The 19134-nt window shown below is 45.9% G+C and overlaps 1 protein-coding gene across 1 annotated transcript in view; it reads right to left on the bottom strand.

Annotated features, from left to right (window-relative positions):
• Window positions 1-18637, bottom strand: part of LOC146180693 (uncharacterized) — a 52128-nt gene extending 33491 nt beyond the window's left edge. The window contains exons 1-7 of the mRNA XM_084575629.1: window positions 18592-18637; window positions 18155-18178; window positions 17801-17959; window positions 11807-12024; window positions 8156-8250; window positions 6773-6884; window positions 88-249 (exon numbers count right to left, since the gene is read on the bottom strand). Of these exons, the coding sequence (XP_084431755.1) occupies window positions 88-249; window positions 6773-6884; window positions 8156-8250; window positions 11807-12024; window positions 17801-17959; window positions 18155-18178; window positions 18592-18637 (816 nt within the window). The remainder of the gene's footprint in view (window positions 1-87; window positions 250-6772; window positions 6885-8155; window positions 8251-11806; window positions 12025-17800; window positions 17960-18154; window positions 18179-18591) is intronic.
• Window positions 18638-19134: the final 497 nt, after the last annotated feature.

The following is a 19134-nucleotide window of genomic DNA, read 5'->3' as shown; positions in this document are numbered from 1 at the left end:
TGCTGCTACTTCCATTAATAGCTTGTGCAGGGGCGCTTTGGCGCCTGAATGCACTTCTGATACAAAGAAGGCCATGTGTGCACTTGCCTCCCCGTACGAGGTGTCCCTGATGTGCTTCGCCGCCGCCCCGAGGCCATGCTGTGCGACATCCCGCAGTTCGAACTGGTTTCCACCCAGAATGAGCGTGAAGCACAGGTGGGACTTGGGGGACCGGGCTGCTAGCTGGGCTAGCTTGTCGATCTCATGACTCTGCGTGTGTCCAGGAAGAAGCAAGCGATGAAAGAATTAAGACGATGACCGATACAGAAATATCAGATGTCGAAAAGACGCCATCACAAACGTCGCCCTGTGCGCAATTTCCCCTCATAGACGGGTCTTTTCGGCTGGTTTTTCTGTTAGCATACGCCAAGCGTCCGAAATACTGCGTTTCATCAGTACAATGGTTGAAAGGAGATAGCAGGAGCAACACTACTTAGTTCTCGGTGTACACCTGTGTTCTGAACATTGTCTTCTCGGTCCTATATCATCTTTTATTACTGTTGAAAAATAATTCACGTGCACCTAGTGTACCAAACTTTTTTAGCGACTATGAGAGACATCGTAGCAAAAGGCCAGAGGTAAAGTGGCATCTAGTGGCTGGCTTCCTGCGGCCTGATACGTAAAGATCGCCAAAGCGATCGAACAACTGAGGTGGAACGGATGTTGTATCACAGGTGACGTCAAGCCTAAGTAGAAAAGGAAGCCCTGCAAATGGCTTCGAGCCCGATGCATTCGACAGATATTATGCCTCTCGTAAGAGTTTATGCGCTAAAATTACAAGCAGGCACTACCGAAATGGGGTTGAGATCAGCGATGAACTTCGGCATGTGTTATGACACAATGCTTTAGAGAAGTGTAAAGCCGTAACATCAACCCCGATTTCTCGCGAGCCTACAAAATTGGTGTACATGCGAGCCCATTTGCGCCTGCGCTGTTTGCATCTACGGCGACGGTATAGTAGTGTACGGCTAGAAAATGCAATGTTGAGACATCCTATTTGCTTTTTAGTGCGAATTAATCCGGACAAGTTACCAAACAACCTCCACAGATATTCCTCGTATGTCATGTGGAGCAACTGTTGCCATGATAACTGCTCACGAAGGCGGGCGTCTGAAGTTAGCGTCATGCTCCTACGCTCCGGTGTCAAGTGGCGATGAGAGGTGACAGGTATTCTGCGAACACTGTTATAACCGAGCGCCTCATTGGCTGACATCGGTCTTCTAACTTTTGCGTCACTTTGAAAGAGGCGGTCACGTAGAAGAGGATAACGGAGCCATCCTGGTCTTTAAAGATAAGATGCAAGCAATCGCAGCAATCATGAATTTCGTAGGGTATAGAAGCATGAATTAAGCTTTGCGAATAAACATCAGTTACATGCGCGCTTTCCAGTGAAAAGACGACCGCACACATCGGCTCGTATAGGATTGGCTAAAAACTTGCTGTTAAGCTAGCTTTGTAGACTTGCAAACAATTTTAAAAGCGAAAGCTTTTACTTATCGCTATGTAAATTCTTTGCCGTGCGCGTGTTTGACCTTCAATAGAGGGGTAACCACGTGGATACCATGACTAGACTCAATCAACGCCGCCGAAACAGACATCGCGCTCGTTTCTGCCTAGTCATACAACAAACATGACGCCACTCAAACGTAGCTGCGCTGGAGTCATGGAGCTCGCTCTGTCTATATAGCCTCCGGTGCTGCTGCTGCAAAAAACGGAACCCAAGGGTCGCAGCATGGCGCTGCAGGCGCCAGTGAACAGCAACATCTCCGACCGGCTCCGCGTAACCAATCGAACAGGCCGATGTGCACCCCTACTGACTTGCGTGCGTCCGCCCAGTCTACACGTGACAGAAACTGGTTCCGCGCGCGCGTGCGCTTTCTAGCTTGCTTGTGCGGTACGTGAGGCCGCTGTGAAACATTTTCTTGGTGTGCGCTCATGTGGGTTAGAGAATTGATATTTTGCGCCTATCTCGTCAGTCATTTTATTTTTTCGTCAGGGAATAATCACGTCGTATACGATGTGAAAATTAAATGGATACCTTAAACGAGTCTGCGGCACGAATGTGTTTCGCTTTTTCGTGTCATCATACTGTGGATGCTTAGTTCGCCGTCGCTTGCCTCCTCCGTCTTCGTGCACTGGTTGAATTTATTTATTACATTTTGCTTTTTTCTTTCCGTAGTGATGTACTCGCTTTGGCTCCAGGCCCTGACCTAACGTGCCTGATTAGCTCTTCCCGTATTCTGAAGTAAAATAATTGCGAAAACGTATTTTGCTGATGTCGCTGCACGTGAATGAACACGGGTAGCTGAAATTTGAAAATGACGTTTCTAGCGTTTGTCCAATTCGAGAAAGTGGTGGATGAGTTGCACGTCCGCTGCTTTCAGAAAACTCGACGTACGCGATCGCCCGAGTTCGTGCTGTATGAACAACTAAGGACACGGCGTCATTATTCAATAGCGTCCGCAATAAAACGCCCCAGTTGTTGTGGTGGGAAGGCTTGAACCAGATTGCCTGCCTTAGACTGCCTGAGAGTTGTGACGCCTGAACCATCCAAGACACGGCGGCATGGTGCCGCGTGTCGATGAGTGTCAGTATAACAATGTGCGCATTTTTGTTTTCGTGGAGTTGGCTGCGCTAGATAACTAACCGACAACTGGGACAGCCGTGTCTCTCGAACCATATGCAAAGGCGCCCGCTTGTTCGCTCCTTTAAAAGGGCGCCTCGTCTCCTCATCGGCATTCCTGCGCAACGATTAAATAACGTGAGCGATGCGATGTGACCGATCTTGAACAATAACCGCACTTATTTACGAGCCCGTCTTCACAGTTCCCGGGATAGCATCTTGCCGGAAGATGAGTAATGGGCCGAGCACGCCTCTGTTGGGCTATTTCGTTAAGGCTATGCATGTATAACTTTATTAGGGATACATACATAGCCTTAACGAAATAGCCCTACAGAAGAGATTACAGTGAGTAAGTATTATATATTAGGAGTAAATTCTTCACCCATGGAGCAACTTTAAAAACCCTGAAAGGTCTCAGTGTCTGTGCTCATCATAAGCCTGTTAACTTCTCTCTGAATTACGGTCCTTCTCTGCTTGCGCGACCGCCACCCTATGACCGGGTGCCTGAAGCCGACGCCTTACTCAACACCTGGCTGCCCTGTAATCTTAGCTTGTGCATGCTGCCTTAATTTATAGTTGTGGTTAGCATATTTAACATACGAGATACTCTAACAAATCCAAAGGCCTTCAAAACAGTTTTTCCCGCCAACTACAGTCGTTTTTGAATTATTAATCTCAAGAACTACTACCAGGACGTCGCTTCCGTATGCTTAATGCGGCACCACTTTTGCGTAGTCCCATCGAAGGGTTGTAAACTACAGAGCTGCGCTGCTTGCTACCCCATGTGCACGGCAGAACTTTGAATAAAATGCCCCTGCCAGTTTCGCCTTTGAAATTGTTTACAGGTGCGGTTTACATGTTAAAGGTGCGCAGTCAGTGCAAACTTACAATGATTAAAGGGCTGCCCCCACGCTCTCCCTTATTGCTGCAAGCAATGTATCATTCCAGTTGCTTCCCAGTTACAGCCCTACTGCATTTATATTTTACTTGCATATACAATCGTGGTACCTGCCTCCAGTTTCACTGCACAACCAGTAGACGAATGCGTTATCTGAGGAAAGCAACACGCAAGGGAAGCAAGCGCGATGCATCCCCGATTTTAGGCAGCTGCGACGTCGTTTCAAGTATCACAAAACTGCCCACCGGAGAATATAATCGACACGCGGTACCGTTGTCCGATCGGAGGAGGTTTGGCTCCAGAAGGCGCCGCACCTCAAGGTCTCACATAACCTATCTGCCCGTCATCATTCATACATCATCCCCGGCACGTCCCCCTCCTCCCGGATGCCCGGGGGGAGGAGGATTTTGTTTCGGGATGACGGCCGTACCCTGGTACGGGGGCAGTCGTGTGGTGACACAGCAGTCACCGAACACTATGCCAACTGTGTTTAAGGTCCCCGCTGTGACAGCAGGTCGAACACAGGGAGACCGGACCTTCTGTGGACCTCGGATGTCCTGAAGGACAACTGTAACCCTGAAGTGCTTCATATTGACCCTGTTATGGTACGCCCAGAAACCGTGCAAATAATCGGTGGCCTGCTCCACATGTGCATGAACTCTTGCTAGCTGAGGTGACGCTGCTCGCGGCTTAGGCGGAACCAGACCTCCCTGCGGACTCGTGCGAGTACTTCATGAAGGCCTGCGCGACACTGCGTCCATATGCAGCGGCGCACCTGACAGACCAGACTTGGTACTCAACGAGCAAGAGCACAAACTGTTTCGCAGCATGCCTGGGTAACGGGTTGATGTACCTGACAGTTTGATACGGCGCTGCCGCCGGGTGTCTGCTTCACGCGCCGCGGTCGAGAGCAGAGGAGAGCAACGAGCGCGCGCAGCCTCTGATGCACGGTCACGATCGCGCTGGTGAATTTCGCCGCCAGGGGTGGAGCGCATGGTGTAATCGCGCAGGAGCACAGCCCTGGCCAACACCACCTAGATTACAAGTCCTGTACAAGCTAATGTGACGTCATCGTAGTGAGATCATACTGAAGGTCGGCTTCACCCTACGCGGTTGCGTTTTTTTTTTATTCAACGCTGTTCTGGAGCTACCTCTTGAAAATTTAGTGCTAGCGTTGAGAAGGGTTACATTGGTGTTACCTTTGTTATCTAATATTGCCAGTCTTTTAAAGTACATGCGAAGTTTGACACAATCCACCTGGCATTTATTTCAATGGCAGAAATGAAGTTGGGAGGAGATTTTCACCTTCATTCAGAGTTACTTGAATAAACATTAAGACAGGCACAAAATTCACCTGAGAGCACATTTACTGTTAGATGGATAGATAAAGATAAGAATGGTAGGTGGAGATATTACTCAGAACGGCGACCTTGACGACACTTGATGTAGCTTGTCGTGAATACGGGGTTACTTTCACGGAAGTGCTGGACACAAAGTTGAAATGTAAATATAAAAAAAGCTGCTTAAGCTGGGATCAGTGACTTCCATGAGTATATTAACGCAGCGAGCAGCTAACTCGGCTTAAAACCGCTAATTTACTACGGCAAGTACGATCACGTGGCCACTAACGAAATAAAATTGTTTCCATAAGAAAAGAATTTAGGTTGCAAAACAATTTTGTTCCGCACTCAAAACAGAGCGAATGCTACTCGATTATTAGTAGCTGTGCCGTCCAATTTGCTTGCTCGATATGGGCACGCTTACGCTTTAATACAATATGCTAAATGAAATAGTGGTGAATAGCAGCACGCGTATTAGGAAGCAAACAAGAACGCTTTCTTACCACAGTGCACTTTATCGGTAATAAGTTTTTCCACGGCACAGCCTTTGTCCACGCTGCAGTTTCAGCCGCGTCCGACGGAAACTTGTACAAGCTTCCGTTAGAGCGACATTTTAGCGCACAACAACACCCAGACATTGTAGACGCCTCGCTCGCAAGCACCTATGCAGCACGGATTAGGAACACGGCAAACACAGGCTGAAAACACGCACACTCAGGCCGAGTCGTTCCAGATCGCCTTGCTTGCGTAAGCTTGCGCTTCGCGCCGCTGATCTATCCCCAGATCTGACTGTCGTGACGTAGGACTAGTGGAAAGGGTATGGAGGAAGGAAAGGGAAAGGGGGACCTGCGCTGGCCTTCTCTTAGTCTAGATGGTGTTGCCATGGCCACGGTGCAAGATAAATATTCTTACACCATGGCTTTGGCCAAAGCTAGCATGCTCGCGCATGGGTTTTGCCAGATGCTTATAAAAAAGATCTTAGACGTTATATGTTGTGCAGACAAAAAGTCCAGTGGAAGCCTCTTCCCTGTCCAGTTACAACGAATGGCTTTGTTTGCAGTCAAACGCAGTGAACTGGAAGAACGGCGGTTAGCCGACTGCATCGTGGCGGACTTAGGCCTTAGAAGCTTGTGTTCTTGCCGCCAGGCAGAGCTGGCACGCGGAGCCCAGGGTCCTGGGCTCCGACAGCACACTCGGTACGCTGCTTGACGACAATCAGTGCCGCAGAGACGGACGGACGAACTGACGGAAAGGGGGTAGGGGGACGATGGTAGAGGATGGGAAGTGCGGGTACAGCAGTGTGCGTGACCCGTACTGCGTGCTCACCTTGTGTTTCCGCTTTGTTCGTATCTTTCTGTGTGTCTGTTAACGGCTTAGCACATTCGTGTGACGCACTCGGTGCTCAAATGTAAAGCACCTCGTGAGCACCCACTCACCATTGCCACCTTCAGTTTAAAAAAAAGGGAATCTGGAAATAGGGTTAACATTGAGAGCCGGCGCATTTGTAGGAAACTCACGTGGTACTACAAGCCGAGCTGTCTCAGGGCCTGTACTGCAGTCTGAGAGAGTGCCTTCAACAAACGTTATCACAGCGGTTTCAATATTTGAAGTTTTTTTTTAGCATCGTGTAAACCAAAGTTATCACAGCGGTTTCAATATTTGAAGTTTTTTTTAGCATCGAGTATCTTCAAAATACACGATACTTTAAAAATATATTTTCGATATCGATACTCCGATACTTTCATTTTCAACATACGATACCTAATTCCGATACACAAAATGTATCTAAAGATAGATTTAGTGGCAGCAGTTTAAACTACTGAGCTTAAGGGCATTGATTTATATACTGCAGAAAACTAGTGGTGCACCTACCAGAAACTGTGCGGAGGTGCTATTGTCGTACTCTTTGTACGGGTTGGTGAGCGTGGTGCGCTCATCCGTGTGTCTCACGTAGCTCGTCTTGAAGCTCGCAAAGTCCACCAACCTGCACGCAAGCAATACACGATATTGCTAGCAACATCCTATTTATGCGTTCTTTGCATGAACCCGCTTGACATAGAAACTTCCAGATCGAAACTTTGATTTTATATTGAAACCAGTAGTTGCCACAATAGATCCAGCAAAAATGAGCAGAAAGTGACAATCGAACAAAAATTAACGTTAGAAAATAACGACAAATCAGCGGGAAATCCTAAAAGGAAAGAATAACCGCTCAACAAAAAGACATTCAGAAATAGGCACAAATAGACGCACAGGACCGGCGCTGACACCCCAACTTCTTTCTCGAAACACCACCACATACAAACTTCTTGAACAACCAAATGCTTCCGCAGAGTCTGCAACATATGCATAGCAGTTGAGGCCTACCCTACCTTACCAGATTTCAAGTCGACTGAGTATGTTGCTGACTCTGTGGGAGCATTTGGTTGTTCAAGAAGAAGCTTGTATGAGGTGTTGTTTCGAGAAAGAAGTTGCAGTGTCAGTGCCTGTCCTGTGAGTCTATTTGTGCCTATTTGTGAGTGTCTTTGTTGCGCTGTTACTCTTTCCCTTTATGCACAATGCACCAACTAGCCCAGCAATCAGTTTTAATTGGAAAATCCTAATATTTCTGCACTGGTCTTCCGCGCAATAGACAGCTTCTGATTACTTGCCAGAAAATAGGGTTCCCTCTCACTCCTTGCTTATTCTGTACTTCCATCCACAGTGTGTCCTAAGCTGTATTGGATGCAGTATAGAAGCGGTAAAGTTCAATTCTTAGTTTTTCGCCATACTACGTGACAAGCTGAGCAATGCCGCATTAAAAAAAACGTTAAGTAATGCTTTCTTTTAGCTTTAGCGTATATTTATTGCGTACTGCATACCAGATACCAAGAAATACAGCATTCATTGTAGTGACGTAAACATTGCCCGCAAGGTGTTTGGGAGTGAGCGTCCGCAGCCTCGTCGCCCTTTCACAGCTTGTTTATATGCTCATAGTATTTCTCAGCCTTCTTCAAAAATTGATCTTAGGAGTCGTTTGCTTCAGTATCAGTTCATTTCAGCTTAGATTCGTATGTTTAGTTACACCGACTTAGCAGAGGAGCTGCATCCGCTGAAAATAAGTACAAAAAATCAAGAACCTAAATATAGTTTTTACTTGTGTCCGTCTTTTCTCTGACAGTTGTTCCTGCTTTGACCAATGCCGCAACGGTGGTATCTATAGATAATAACTAGAGCGACTTCACCCATGCAAAAGGCATTCGTGTTATTTCGTACTTGAGAATCTTCAGCAGATCGCTCTCCACGGCCTTCTGCGTGCGGTCGATGCCGATGGTAAGCAGATACTGCCGTTTGAACGAGTCACGAAGGGCCTGCAGAACGAAAGGCGAAACGAAACCAACAGAAACTTCTCGCCCAATGACAGAATGTGCTTTTATTTATGTCACATTACAGTCTATAAATGAAACCGCATAAAAACTTTCAATACCTCAAATGAGGCAGACTAAGGTAAGGTGCTTTTTGTGATGGTGTTAACGCGAGAAATCAGTTCCGTAATGATTTTACTTAACAGACAACATTACACAGAAAAAAGTGGGAATTTCAGATCGGACCGGCGACGTGTTTGTAGCGAATAAATCAAGTAAATCATCTCAAAGTATTCAACTAAGCTAAATTTCATTATTTGTACGACCATTGATCTAACACCATCCGATCCAACTTGCATTGAGAAACTCTTGCTTCTTTTCGTGCCAAATTATAATATAATGCACCGTATACACTCATCACGTGTTTCAACTAAAAGGATTTATTAGCCAGTGCTAGGTACTGTTCCCAAAAATTATCCAAAGCAAGTTCAACCGCGGTCTAACGGCCTTTAGAAGATTCGAGTCAATCGACTCCTCCTATATAGGTGCCGCTCTCTCGTCGAACCCTTGAGATGCCCTTCCATCGTGTGCCCACTGGCGTTTACTGCTGACGACGTGAAAATGGCGACATCGCCGAAGGCTTTTTCGATCAATGGTGCTGGTGAAGATTTAGCTTTGAAAGCTTGGCCTACGATTATAGTACTCAGTAGGGCAATGTTCGAGCGCAGCAGTTGAGGTTTTTGAATCATATTGCTACGCGTTACGCCATTACCCGCGCGATACCGACTAGCTGCGCTACAGACGTCGCTGATTTCCTCCTCCACGACGTGATACTACAACACGGTGCCTCTCGTGAACTACTCACGGATCGTGGTCGCTGCTTCATCTCCAGAGTGGTTGACGAGCTACTTCATGTGCGCACCATCCGCCAAAAATTTACCACCGCCTATCATCCTCAGACCAACGGCCTCACAGAATGCCTCAAACCGTACGCTCACAGATGGGTTATCAATGTATGTCTCCGGCGACCATCGGGATTGGGACATAATACTACCTTTTGTAACATTCGCCTACAACTCTTCTCGGCATGATACCGCTGGCTACTCTCCCTTTTATCGGCTTTTTGGACGACACTCATTAATCCTCTTTGATACAAAGCTAGCCGCTACTGACGCCGCCACTAGTACTTACGCTCGCGATGCCATCTCCCGCGCTAATGATGCTCGCCGCATTGCTCGAGACAGACTCTTGGCCTCCCAAGCCTTCCAGCAATCCCGTTATAACAGTCGCCACCGCGATGTGCGCTATGCTCCAGGCTCTCTCGTTCTGCTCTGGCTCCCATCCCGCCAGGTGGGCTTATGCGAAAAACGTCTACTACCCTAAACAGGTCCCTACCGTATCTTGCGCCGAGTCACCGACGTCACATATGAAATCGAACCTCTGAACACGAAGTCGTCTGCACCACGAGCTTCCGACATTGTGTATGTGACACGACTCAAGCCATATTATTCACGCCCTGCTTCGTTTACTTGAAACACACTGGGACTACGCTTCTGTGGCGGGAGTAATGTTATCTGGTGTTCCATGCTGGCATTCAGCAAGTGAAGAACGAAGTGTCTTGTTGGATGAACGAAGACGACGTTGAGGGTTGAGTTGAGCCGTTAAGCAGTGCCCATTGATTCCGGAGTTGTGTTGCCCACTGGTGCGTGGTTTCCACTCGTAACAATATGAGACAGCGTAGAGGACACAATGTGCGGAATCGCGGATATGCAGGGCCTCAGTCTCACCGGAATGCTTTCTGCACTAGTGGCGTGTTATTCTATAGAGGCCGTTCTTCCCGTTTGGCTGCAATGTGCTCCCAGTTATCTACTACTAACCTCACCGCCAGAGCCCAGACGGTGTACACTGTGCAAACATGTAGTGTTTTTTTTTTATTTACGCAGGCGAGCTTGGTCAGACTGTTATCCAAGCAAACCCTTCTGTTGGAGAGTTTTGCCGCAAATTACAACTGCTAACGTGGAGTATGCTAATGGCCGCCGTTAAGAGTTAATGGAACAGAACACTGGAACTTAGGTTTCCAATTTTTTTTTTTTTTGGCGCAATGGAAGGGTTGATGTCTAAAACGTTTGATTCCGTAGCAGTTTTGACAGAAACGCTCTAGAAAAGTTTTACCGATAATTTTTAGATCAGTGCTCGCTCCCGTTTTTATGTAGTTCGATGCTGAAAACCATGAGCAGCGACCGCGATGACGACTGGTGGTCGACAAAAAAAAGACTTAGCGAAAACAAATATAAATTTCACTCACTTGACAGTAATTTCACATTTTTTTGCTTAGTGTACCGCCCTTTTCACATTCAAAGCTGTTACGGCGCAATAACGCACGCCTCATCGAAGAAAGTTTTTGTGGGCCCTATCATCGTTTCATTCACAGAATTCCAAACACTGTGGTGCCATCTAGTGGCAAATCCTGAAAACATTCCTCTCGCGGTGCGAAAAGAGGGCTGGTTTTTATTTAAGGACTCAGTGTAGAGAGCGCAAAATGTAATAAATAATGACAAGCACTTCTAGAAAAAAAGATAACGGTGTGGACTTACTAAAATCAGCGATATTTTGCTGATATGTAGTCACGTGGGGCAGTACACCGAAAGTAATAGGGTTTCTTCGCTAGATAGCGCCTCAGTTGTTTTATGCGATTTTCAATGACAAATTAAAATGGTAAAGCCTTTATCTTCGATATTGTAGTGCTCGACCTGTAATAAATGAGGCAAGGTCTTTTCGTCTCCACCATATTCTCATGACACATTTTGGCCAGTGTTCTGTCCCTAATGGTAATGGTCGCTCTTAAGGTTTAAGCATAGTGACGCGTAAAAGGAATTGGCATAGATGACTGATGAATGGAGCGGCCATAAAGAGAAATACTAATTTTATGTTCACCGCTGGCTGTAATCTGCTGAACCATAATCTAGGTCCCGGTTGAGGATTATGACTGGCCTGATCCGGTTGTTCTCGACGCCTTCATGGCCCGCAACGCAATGAATTCCAATCTCTTGCTCCGGTGGATGGTGACATCTGTTTTTTTTTTTGCTCACCACTGTATCGTCCGTTGCCAGAACCAAAGTATACAAGAAGAGACATTTCTGTTGTTTTCTGTTTAGAGCCGCCCGCAAGATATTTCAATTAGATCATCTTAGTCGAAACTTGTCAGTGCAACATTAGGCAGGTGTTTTGGAAGTGAGAGGAAATCTCGGTGGTAGAACCCTATAGTCTGTCTAACATTTATTGTTCCTTGCTTTTGTCTCGTATTAGGGTAGAAACGTCGAGAACACTAAACCTTTATAAAATACAGGAATGACAGACGCTTCACTTGCTAATTTGGTAAACGATCGGTCAAAAATTTGTTTATATAACCAATATTTTCTGCCAAGAACCGATAAATATGAGCCAATACTACCTAGAGAGCGAGTTGTATCGTTGTAATCAGATGCCGCCTTGCATAACCGAGTATTGCTAAACGGAGCTGAAAATTTCCGCTCTAAAATAAAGCGCCTTGAGGTGTGCGTACCGTGATGATGTTGGTGATGTTCTGGACATTCCTGGGCAGCAGATCGAGCCCGGCCAAGTGCAGCCCGTCGACGCCACTGCGTTCGAGCCATACGCGGGCGTCGGAGGCGAGCTTCTGCGCAGGCCAGCCGGTGCGGAGCATCGCCTTCAGCTCCACCGAAAGCAGGAGGCGCACGTCGCCCGCCGTCTCACGCACATGCAGGAACTTCTTGAACGCGCCTGCGCAGGGAGCGCAGCGTAGTCGTAGTTACAAACCTCGTCTCTCTTGGCAATGAATTTAAAGCTACACACGGAATAACTGAGACGCACTGCAATCCACTCCAAAGGCCCATAATGCCACACCGGCATTTCTCCCTACTCTATCCCTCTATTCCCTTCTCTCGGCGACACGCTATCGCACGGGATATTCCTATTTTACTTCAAAACGAAATGCGCTGGCAAAACTAAAAATAGATTTGTAGCATGCGACACAGGAAGATATATTAATCGATTTATGCACATACCAGTCTGAGAAGTCTTTGTTAGGCTGTGTGAGGCCGCTTGACACAACTAGTAGGGCTAGCGGAAATGAAGGAATAAAGTCATTAAGCCACTAGATTGGGAGCGTTCCAGTCCACAATCCCAGGCAAATGCGTGTTTCCTTAGCCTGGGGCGGGAAATGGGTGAAAAAAAAAATGTACGGAAAAACCCTCGGTCACCGAAACAGTGGTGCGGGTGGGAAGTTAATTGCTTCCTCCTCGCCAGATATGCGCCGCCGAAGGTGTTCTGTCGCGCGCTGTCCCCTTTCACTACCCTCCCGCCTGGGTGGGTTGCTGCGTTAGCACGGCCCGGAAGAGAGCCGGGGTGGAGTTTTTTCTATATGAGCAAAAAATGCTTGGCTTAGCTGAAGCTACGTCTACTACTAATCCATAAAGAGGTTTGAAAGTTAAAATTGAAAAAAAAAAATATAGAGCACATTTGGTGCCTGGACAATTTAAAGACATTTTTGCCTGCCCATATCCGACATTTTTTTTTTAAATATTATTTGTCTTGACTTCCACATCTTCATAAACTGGAAGATTTGCAAGCTGTTTGTATGTCACCGCCATAAACTGGGTAGTTAATGGACTTTTTATAACGAAACTCGTGCTTAAAATACATCTTCGAAGTGCACCCTTCTCCTGAATGAAGTTTCATAAGAGGATTGAACGCAAGCTAAGTTGAAATGAAAGTCTTCCATGAAGTTAAATATCTTTCCACGAACATCTAGTTGTGCCCAATCTTGCATACGAATGCAGAGTTTCCATGTATGAAAGAGAACTGAACAAGCGTTAAGGGAAAACCTCAATTCCAAGCAAAGCCAATGTCTCGACAAGGCGACTTTGTTTCTTCCGCGCAGAGCGATTTTTACTGACAGGGTTGTCATACAGTATATAGCTTCAGTTGCATACAAATTTAAATGAAACTAATTATTTAATCTTCAGTCAGGAATTAAATGTCTAAAGGTTGGAAAATACAAGAAGGGATTTCTAATACCTAAATTTAGAACATTGCTAAAAGGCATAAAAACGTCGACTGAAAATTACAGTACCCTAAATATATTTCCTCTACACCATTAATAGTCTGGAATGAGATCATATATTGCAAGGGTAGTACAATTCATTGCAATTGTGCGCCCCTTTCCTAAAACATAAGCCTCGTGGTGTTTTAAAAACCCGTTTCCTTCTTACGCTTCTCAGTTTGGTTCCCCTGTAGTGAGGAAAACGATGCAGTGGTAGCTTTGTGTGGGGCAGTGAAGGACGAAGAGGTATAGGTAGATAGTGCAGCGCTCGGTTGGACACACTGCGCTTAGCGCTCAGACCATCGGCCACTGCAAACAACCCTTTTACAAACCCTTCAATTCATTTCTTCTCATATTGTTCTTATTGCTAACTTTTAACCTGTACTACGTTTTTTTTTTTAATGCGAAAGCCTTTTTAGGCGCATTGCGAATATCTCGAGTGTGCGAGATGTATCCTCGAGATACGGCGAGATATGTCAGCGAGACGTCGTAATAGGTCTTGACGTCGACATAATTTCCCCTTTCTTGAAGCTAGGCCTTCATTTACGTATATCGATGAGAAGAGTTTTGAGATACCTATATCGCTGACGACGAATCCGAAGAAAAAGCAAAAGCAAAAGTGCAATCCTGCTATTTATTACTCGTCCATCCTTCATTTTGTCTAACACTCTTAGCCTGTGCTGGTACTTCACCACTTCCGGGAAGCTGTTTTCTAGTATTCCAACCAATTCCAGAAAGCACTTGACAAATATTCTGCTGCAGCTCTGTTCGATTTAGGTCTCTTTGGAATGCCTTTTCCCTTCCAAGAGACAACTGCAAGCATCGAACCTGGATCAGATACCGATTCATCATTGACCACGGATTGTACTTTCCCTTCTCCTGCCTCCTCTTTGATTTTTCAGGGGACGGAAGCACACCGGTTCCGGTTTCATAGAAGTTCATAGCGAAGGAGACGTTCTTTTATTACTTAACCTGGTCATCTACCTCCAAATCTCTACCTTCCTCGCTTTCCTTATATAAAAAAAAAGCACATAAATCCAGAAAGTGGTGACCGCTCTGTCCAGATGAAAACAAGCACCTCTTAAAAAACGGTGGCTTGACTTGTGAACTGAGGCTGTCTAGTTATATTTTCTAGCTATCGTTTCCCTCTCCTTCTATCCCGAGTCTTCAGATATAGCTTTTTTGCATTTCGGAAACGACGAGCTGGGGAACTGTCGACCACGGATTGTTTTTTTAGCCAGACTGGTGAACTTCAGAAATCTCACGGGATTCCTGTGTCGAATATTCCATAGCCGTTGGAAGGATTTGGAGCGGCAGGCTGTGCGCGTTGTGTGAGTATAACTAGTACAGGTAGTTGCCAGCTTTCCATGTTTGAGAACAGGTAAAATTATAGATTTTTACAAACATCCGATATTTTTCTGTCAACTGTATGTTTATAAAGACTTTACGAAGTGCTGTTCAGCATGTTTAGAATTATGCGCTACCAGCCAGGAATGGATCTCATGAGGGCCACGCATAATCAGTTTACCGCGGACAGTACTCTATTGAGAAAAACTTCTAGCTGGCCGACTTTGTAAATAAAGCAATCGGGCGTTAGGTGCAGCTTCCAATGACGTTGTCCTTTTCAGAATAACTTTTGTTCGATGCGTTGAAGTGATTAGTTCGAGTAAATGGTCGCTATCAAAGGGATTATATAAATATCTCATATCAAACTGCTGTCGCTTGAGGGTGAATTTAAATCGGTCATTTTCCATGAGCTCGGTGAGATGTACGTAGGTTACCAGTGTTAAGCAAACCAAGATTTTTTACTTAATATAAAATTCTCGATTCCTTTGCCTCGACTGTCCCTTTTCTAACTGGCGCAGAATTAGAATTGGCATTAAACTCTCCCACTATAATGAACTGCTCTAGCAGCAGGATTAGAAGATCTAAATAATGTGCTGTAACTATAATGCGCAGTCGAGATGTATTCAACAAACTTTATTGATCTGAATATACCATATATGGCGGCTGCCACCTCACCTCTCTTAATTTAGATTTGAATTGATGTTCCAAGTTTCGGATACAGTTTTAAACTATGATCATACGCCCCTGGAGAGTGTGCTCGCTACTCTCGGTCACGGCGAAAGATTTGCTGTCCTTACGATGTTCGTTAGGTTGTGACGGTGTTCATCTTGTACAAACATAAAGCAACAAGTGAGTGCATTGCTAATATGTCTTTCTTTAACATTACTTAGCTTACTGGGGTGTCCCCAAAATTCCATTGTCTTTCTGTTTTCCAAACAGGGCAGGTGCGAGAATATACAGAGTGGCTGCCCTCAGAGTTTATACAAAGGTGAGGTTAGACATCAGTTATCTCGGGAGAAGTACATTTGGATCAAGTTATTCGGCTTCGAAAGCACCGTGCGCCATAGCCATACTTGTGACAGTTTAAACAGTGTAGTGGGTCCGCGGGTAAGGGGTATGCGGTCGGAAGCTCATTCTTGTGTACCCTAATTCCACAGGGCTATAGGGAGCATGCTCGATGCGAAGGTAAGGACCAGGCGCTTAGTTTCTCTTTCTTTGCTGTCCCTGCATATCTTGATTAGGTAAACATTGGTCAAATTTTGCTATTTTAGCCCGTTAAAAAGATCTTCGGTTAGTACTTTAGGCCATTATCAGAAATGACATCAAGAACAGTGTTTAGTAATCTGAGGGGGCTAATGTTAACGACAATGACTTGAAATGCCCCGATTCCAGATAGTTTTTTTTTTTTTTTTTGCATTCGCTGCGGTAAATCAATATAAAAAGAGGTCTCTATTACTAGCTAGCTTCTTCATAATTTACCATTGCCCTATAGTGTCAGCTACCACCTAAGATCTTTGAGCCAATGAACGGCGAGATTTGTCCCGAGTTTTTCAGCATGTTGACCAGTGATCACGTGGATGCTTGGAAACGTGTTTTTATCTTTGAAAAGGTACAGCGGAGGGAATCAGGAGTTCACCCATATCAAATAAGGACGATTTGTTGAAAGTTCAGAGCAAGCCAGCAGAAAGATATGTTCTTGGGCCAGGGTGGCAGACAACCACCACTAGGTCCAACATGGGGAGAAACATGAACTTGCAAGAAAGTCCTGCTATCAGCCATATCTTGACTGTAACCGAAATGGTGTAAAGCAGGGTGGTTATCCATAGGCCACCCCTCGCCGCAAGGAAAAACTTGAACAATTAGGAAAGGAAGAGGAGAGGAAAGTGAAACGCCGAGGGGAGGGCAGGGAAATGTGACTGTATTGAGACGCGCGGTATTGAGGCAATAACGCAGTTACCAAACTTTTGTTCAAACGTCAAAAACTCATTATTCGCTCCGTGTATTGCGACATAATTTTAAGGTTATTTACCTTGGAATCCTGGTCACCTTTAGCTTTACTGTCTAAGCCCGTAAATATAGTATATGAGCGGACCTAATTTTCAGTCCGAACAACTGTTGAAGCAGACAGAGTGATGCGTAGTGAACAACCACTCCACATAACTGAGTGAACGGGAAGGCACCTGACTGAAGGCTGCATTAATTTTAACGTTTCTTTACACACGTATACGATTTCCTCTGCTAATGACAAAGGCACAGTTGGATCTCTCATCACGAAGATTGTCGTCACAGCGTGGGCAGTGAGAAAAGCACGTCATTCAAGGTCAAAAGTTCTGGAGCCAAACATTTTTCTCGTCAGCAGTAAAATGGAGCCTTCAAGCTATTATTAAAGGTCAAAGGGCACTTAAAATGCTAGGCAATGATTTATTATCACAGCAAGAAACAGTCGCATAGCATTTCATGGCCCCATATTCTTTACTGACGCCAAGATGGCATCGCTTTGCGGCTGAAATAGAAAACCTCTCGGCTTCTGTACCTTGGACCAAGAATTAACGTACTTTACTTAGTGCCCTGTGTGCCACATCGTAGCAGGGATTTCCGTTTCGTCTGAAGAGAGTACGAGTGTTGTGACCTCACATTGATGTTTCCAAACGCGGCCGTCAATTGTTCAGTAAGATGGAGAATCTTTCCTGCGCTTTCGCCCTAGAAAACCTAACGCGTACACTCATTGTCAGCACTTCAAGTGTTCCATCAAAACTGCAGCTGTATAATTTTGCTTGTGATGTTCGTTCTGCACCTCAAGATAAGCTCTTAGCTTTGAGCAAAAAAAGGCCACAATGTCCCCGTAGGCTCTGTTGACATATATAATGCCGCAGAAATAATGGTTGTCATATAGAGAGCTACCTGATGAAGTTATAGCTGCGACCTTGACTGACCTCGGAACACACATGGTCCAGGTACTGATTAGGAGTAGGTGTTCTTATTGAAACCAAGAATTAGATGATGCTTCATATATAACCACAACGTTTTCGCCCCTATACTGGAGGACGTTGCAGTGTTTCAGAGCAAATGCAGGCCGAAGGTAATGTTGCATGGAATGATCGCGGGCACCTGGGTCGTAGTTGTAGAGCACGTCATTGCCGCGTGGCGAGTGCGGCCCCGGCCGGCTGGGCACGCTGGCGTAGATGAAGTGAGAGCACACGCCATACGGGTAGATACCCGCCCGGTACCGCGGAGAGAACCGGCACAGCAGGTTGGCGTTGGACGACGCTGCTGGAACGTTGTCGCGCGGATATTGAAAGGATACGTGATGAATTTTAAAACAACTCTGAGGCAACATTTGCAGGGTGTGCACTCAATAAAGATACATTGTACTCCCTAGTCCAACACTTACGAGTAATCATTGGTATCAAACCTCTTTTTAAATTATACCCAATTGTGAGGCACCATTACGTGTACACTTGCCTGAGTACTTGCTCGGTGCGTTCTCTGTACACGAGAAAAAGAAGAAAGCGATAGCTTTATTCGCACTTTAATGAAACATGCGCTTACAGGTAGTAACAGACTATATCTGTGAGCATTCCCGAAATGCGGCAACATCACTGACAGTTCAGCGAGCTCTAGGGAGGGTACAAATCCAGCTCTGTAGAAGCCGACGTGCAATAATGAGCAATCACGTGACTGCAACGCCCTCGCTCAAGCCAATTTGGTGTCCATTCGTACGACTAAAGAACGCAGTGTTAGTTATCTCGCACTGAAAACGGAGTGAAAAATCCTATAATCTTGACTACTCGTCTGATTTGATTCTCGACCTGTGTATTCTGTATAGACCATATATCGAAGCTCTCTGTTGCCCGTGCAGCCAGCGCTCTCTTCAGACGTCTGTTTTGACGTTTACTTACGTTTGTCGCTGGCACTGTCCTCGAAGGCCTTCCTTATCGCCGCCATGCTCTCTTCCTGGGCGTCTGCAAGGTTAAGGAGGAAAAAAATAGAAAACCAGTCCCGAGCCGCTTTAATTTTAATTAATTTCAGACAAGGTGGCCACACTAGCGAACTCACTTTTAGATCAAGAGTGGACTGGGAAGCTTAGACCGTTAGGAAAAAATGAACACAGTTACATTTATTTTTTATTTTGTAAGGTGTTTATAGGAGCACCAAGACCGCAAGCAACGTCCGCAAACCAAAGCGACGGGGGTAGCGTTCTAATCAACAGGGCAGTGCCAACAAGGCTCCGGCTCCACTTCGTCTACCTCTTCGGGTTGGCGCGCGAGCTGATGGCGATCGGGATTACTACAATACCCCCCGGCGGAAAAGGAGCCATCCTGGCGACTCATGGTGAGGAAAGGGTAGGGGGATCATAATACGGCTTGAGGCGGTCGACATGTACAGTTTCTCGGCCGCGGTGGCGATGATCTGGAGATGGGTTCAAGGGCTCTACTACGTAA

Source organism: Amblyomma maculatum, chromosome 8 (genome assembly GCF_055883805.1).
Source record: "Amblyomma maculatum isolate TAMU_Amacu chromosome 8, ASM5588380v1, whole genome shotgun sequence".
NCBI lineage: Eukaryota > Metazoa > Arthropoda > Arachnida > Ixodida > Ixodidae > Amblyomma > Amblyomma maculatum.
Note: the sequence above shows the minus strand (reverse complement) of the source record. Positions and strands in the feature narration are given on the sequence as shown.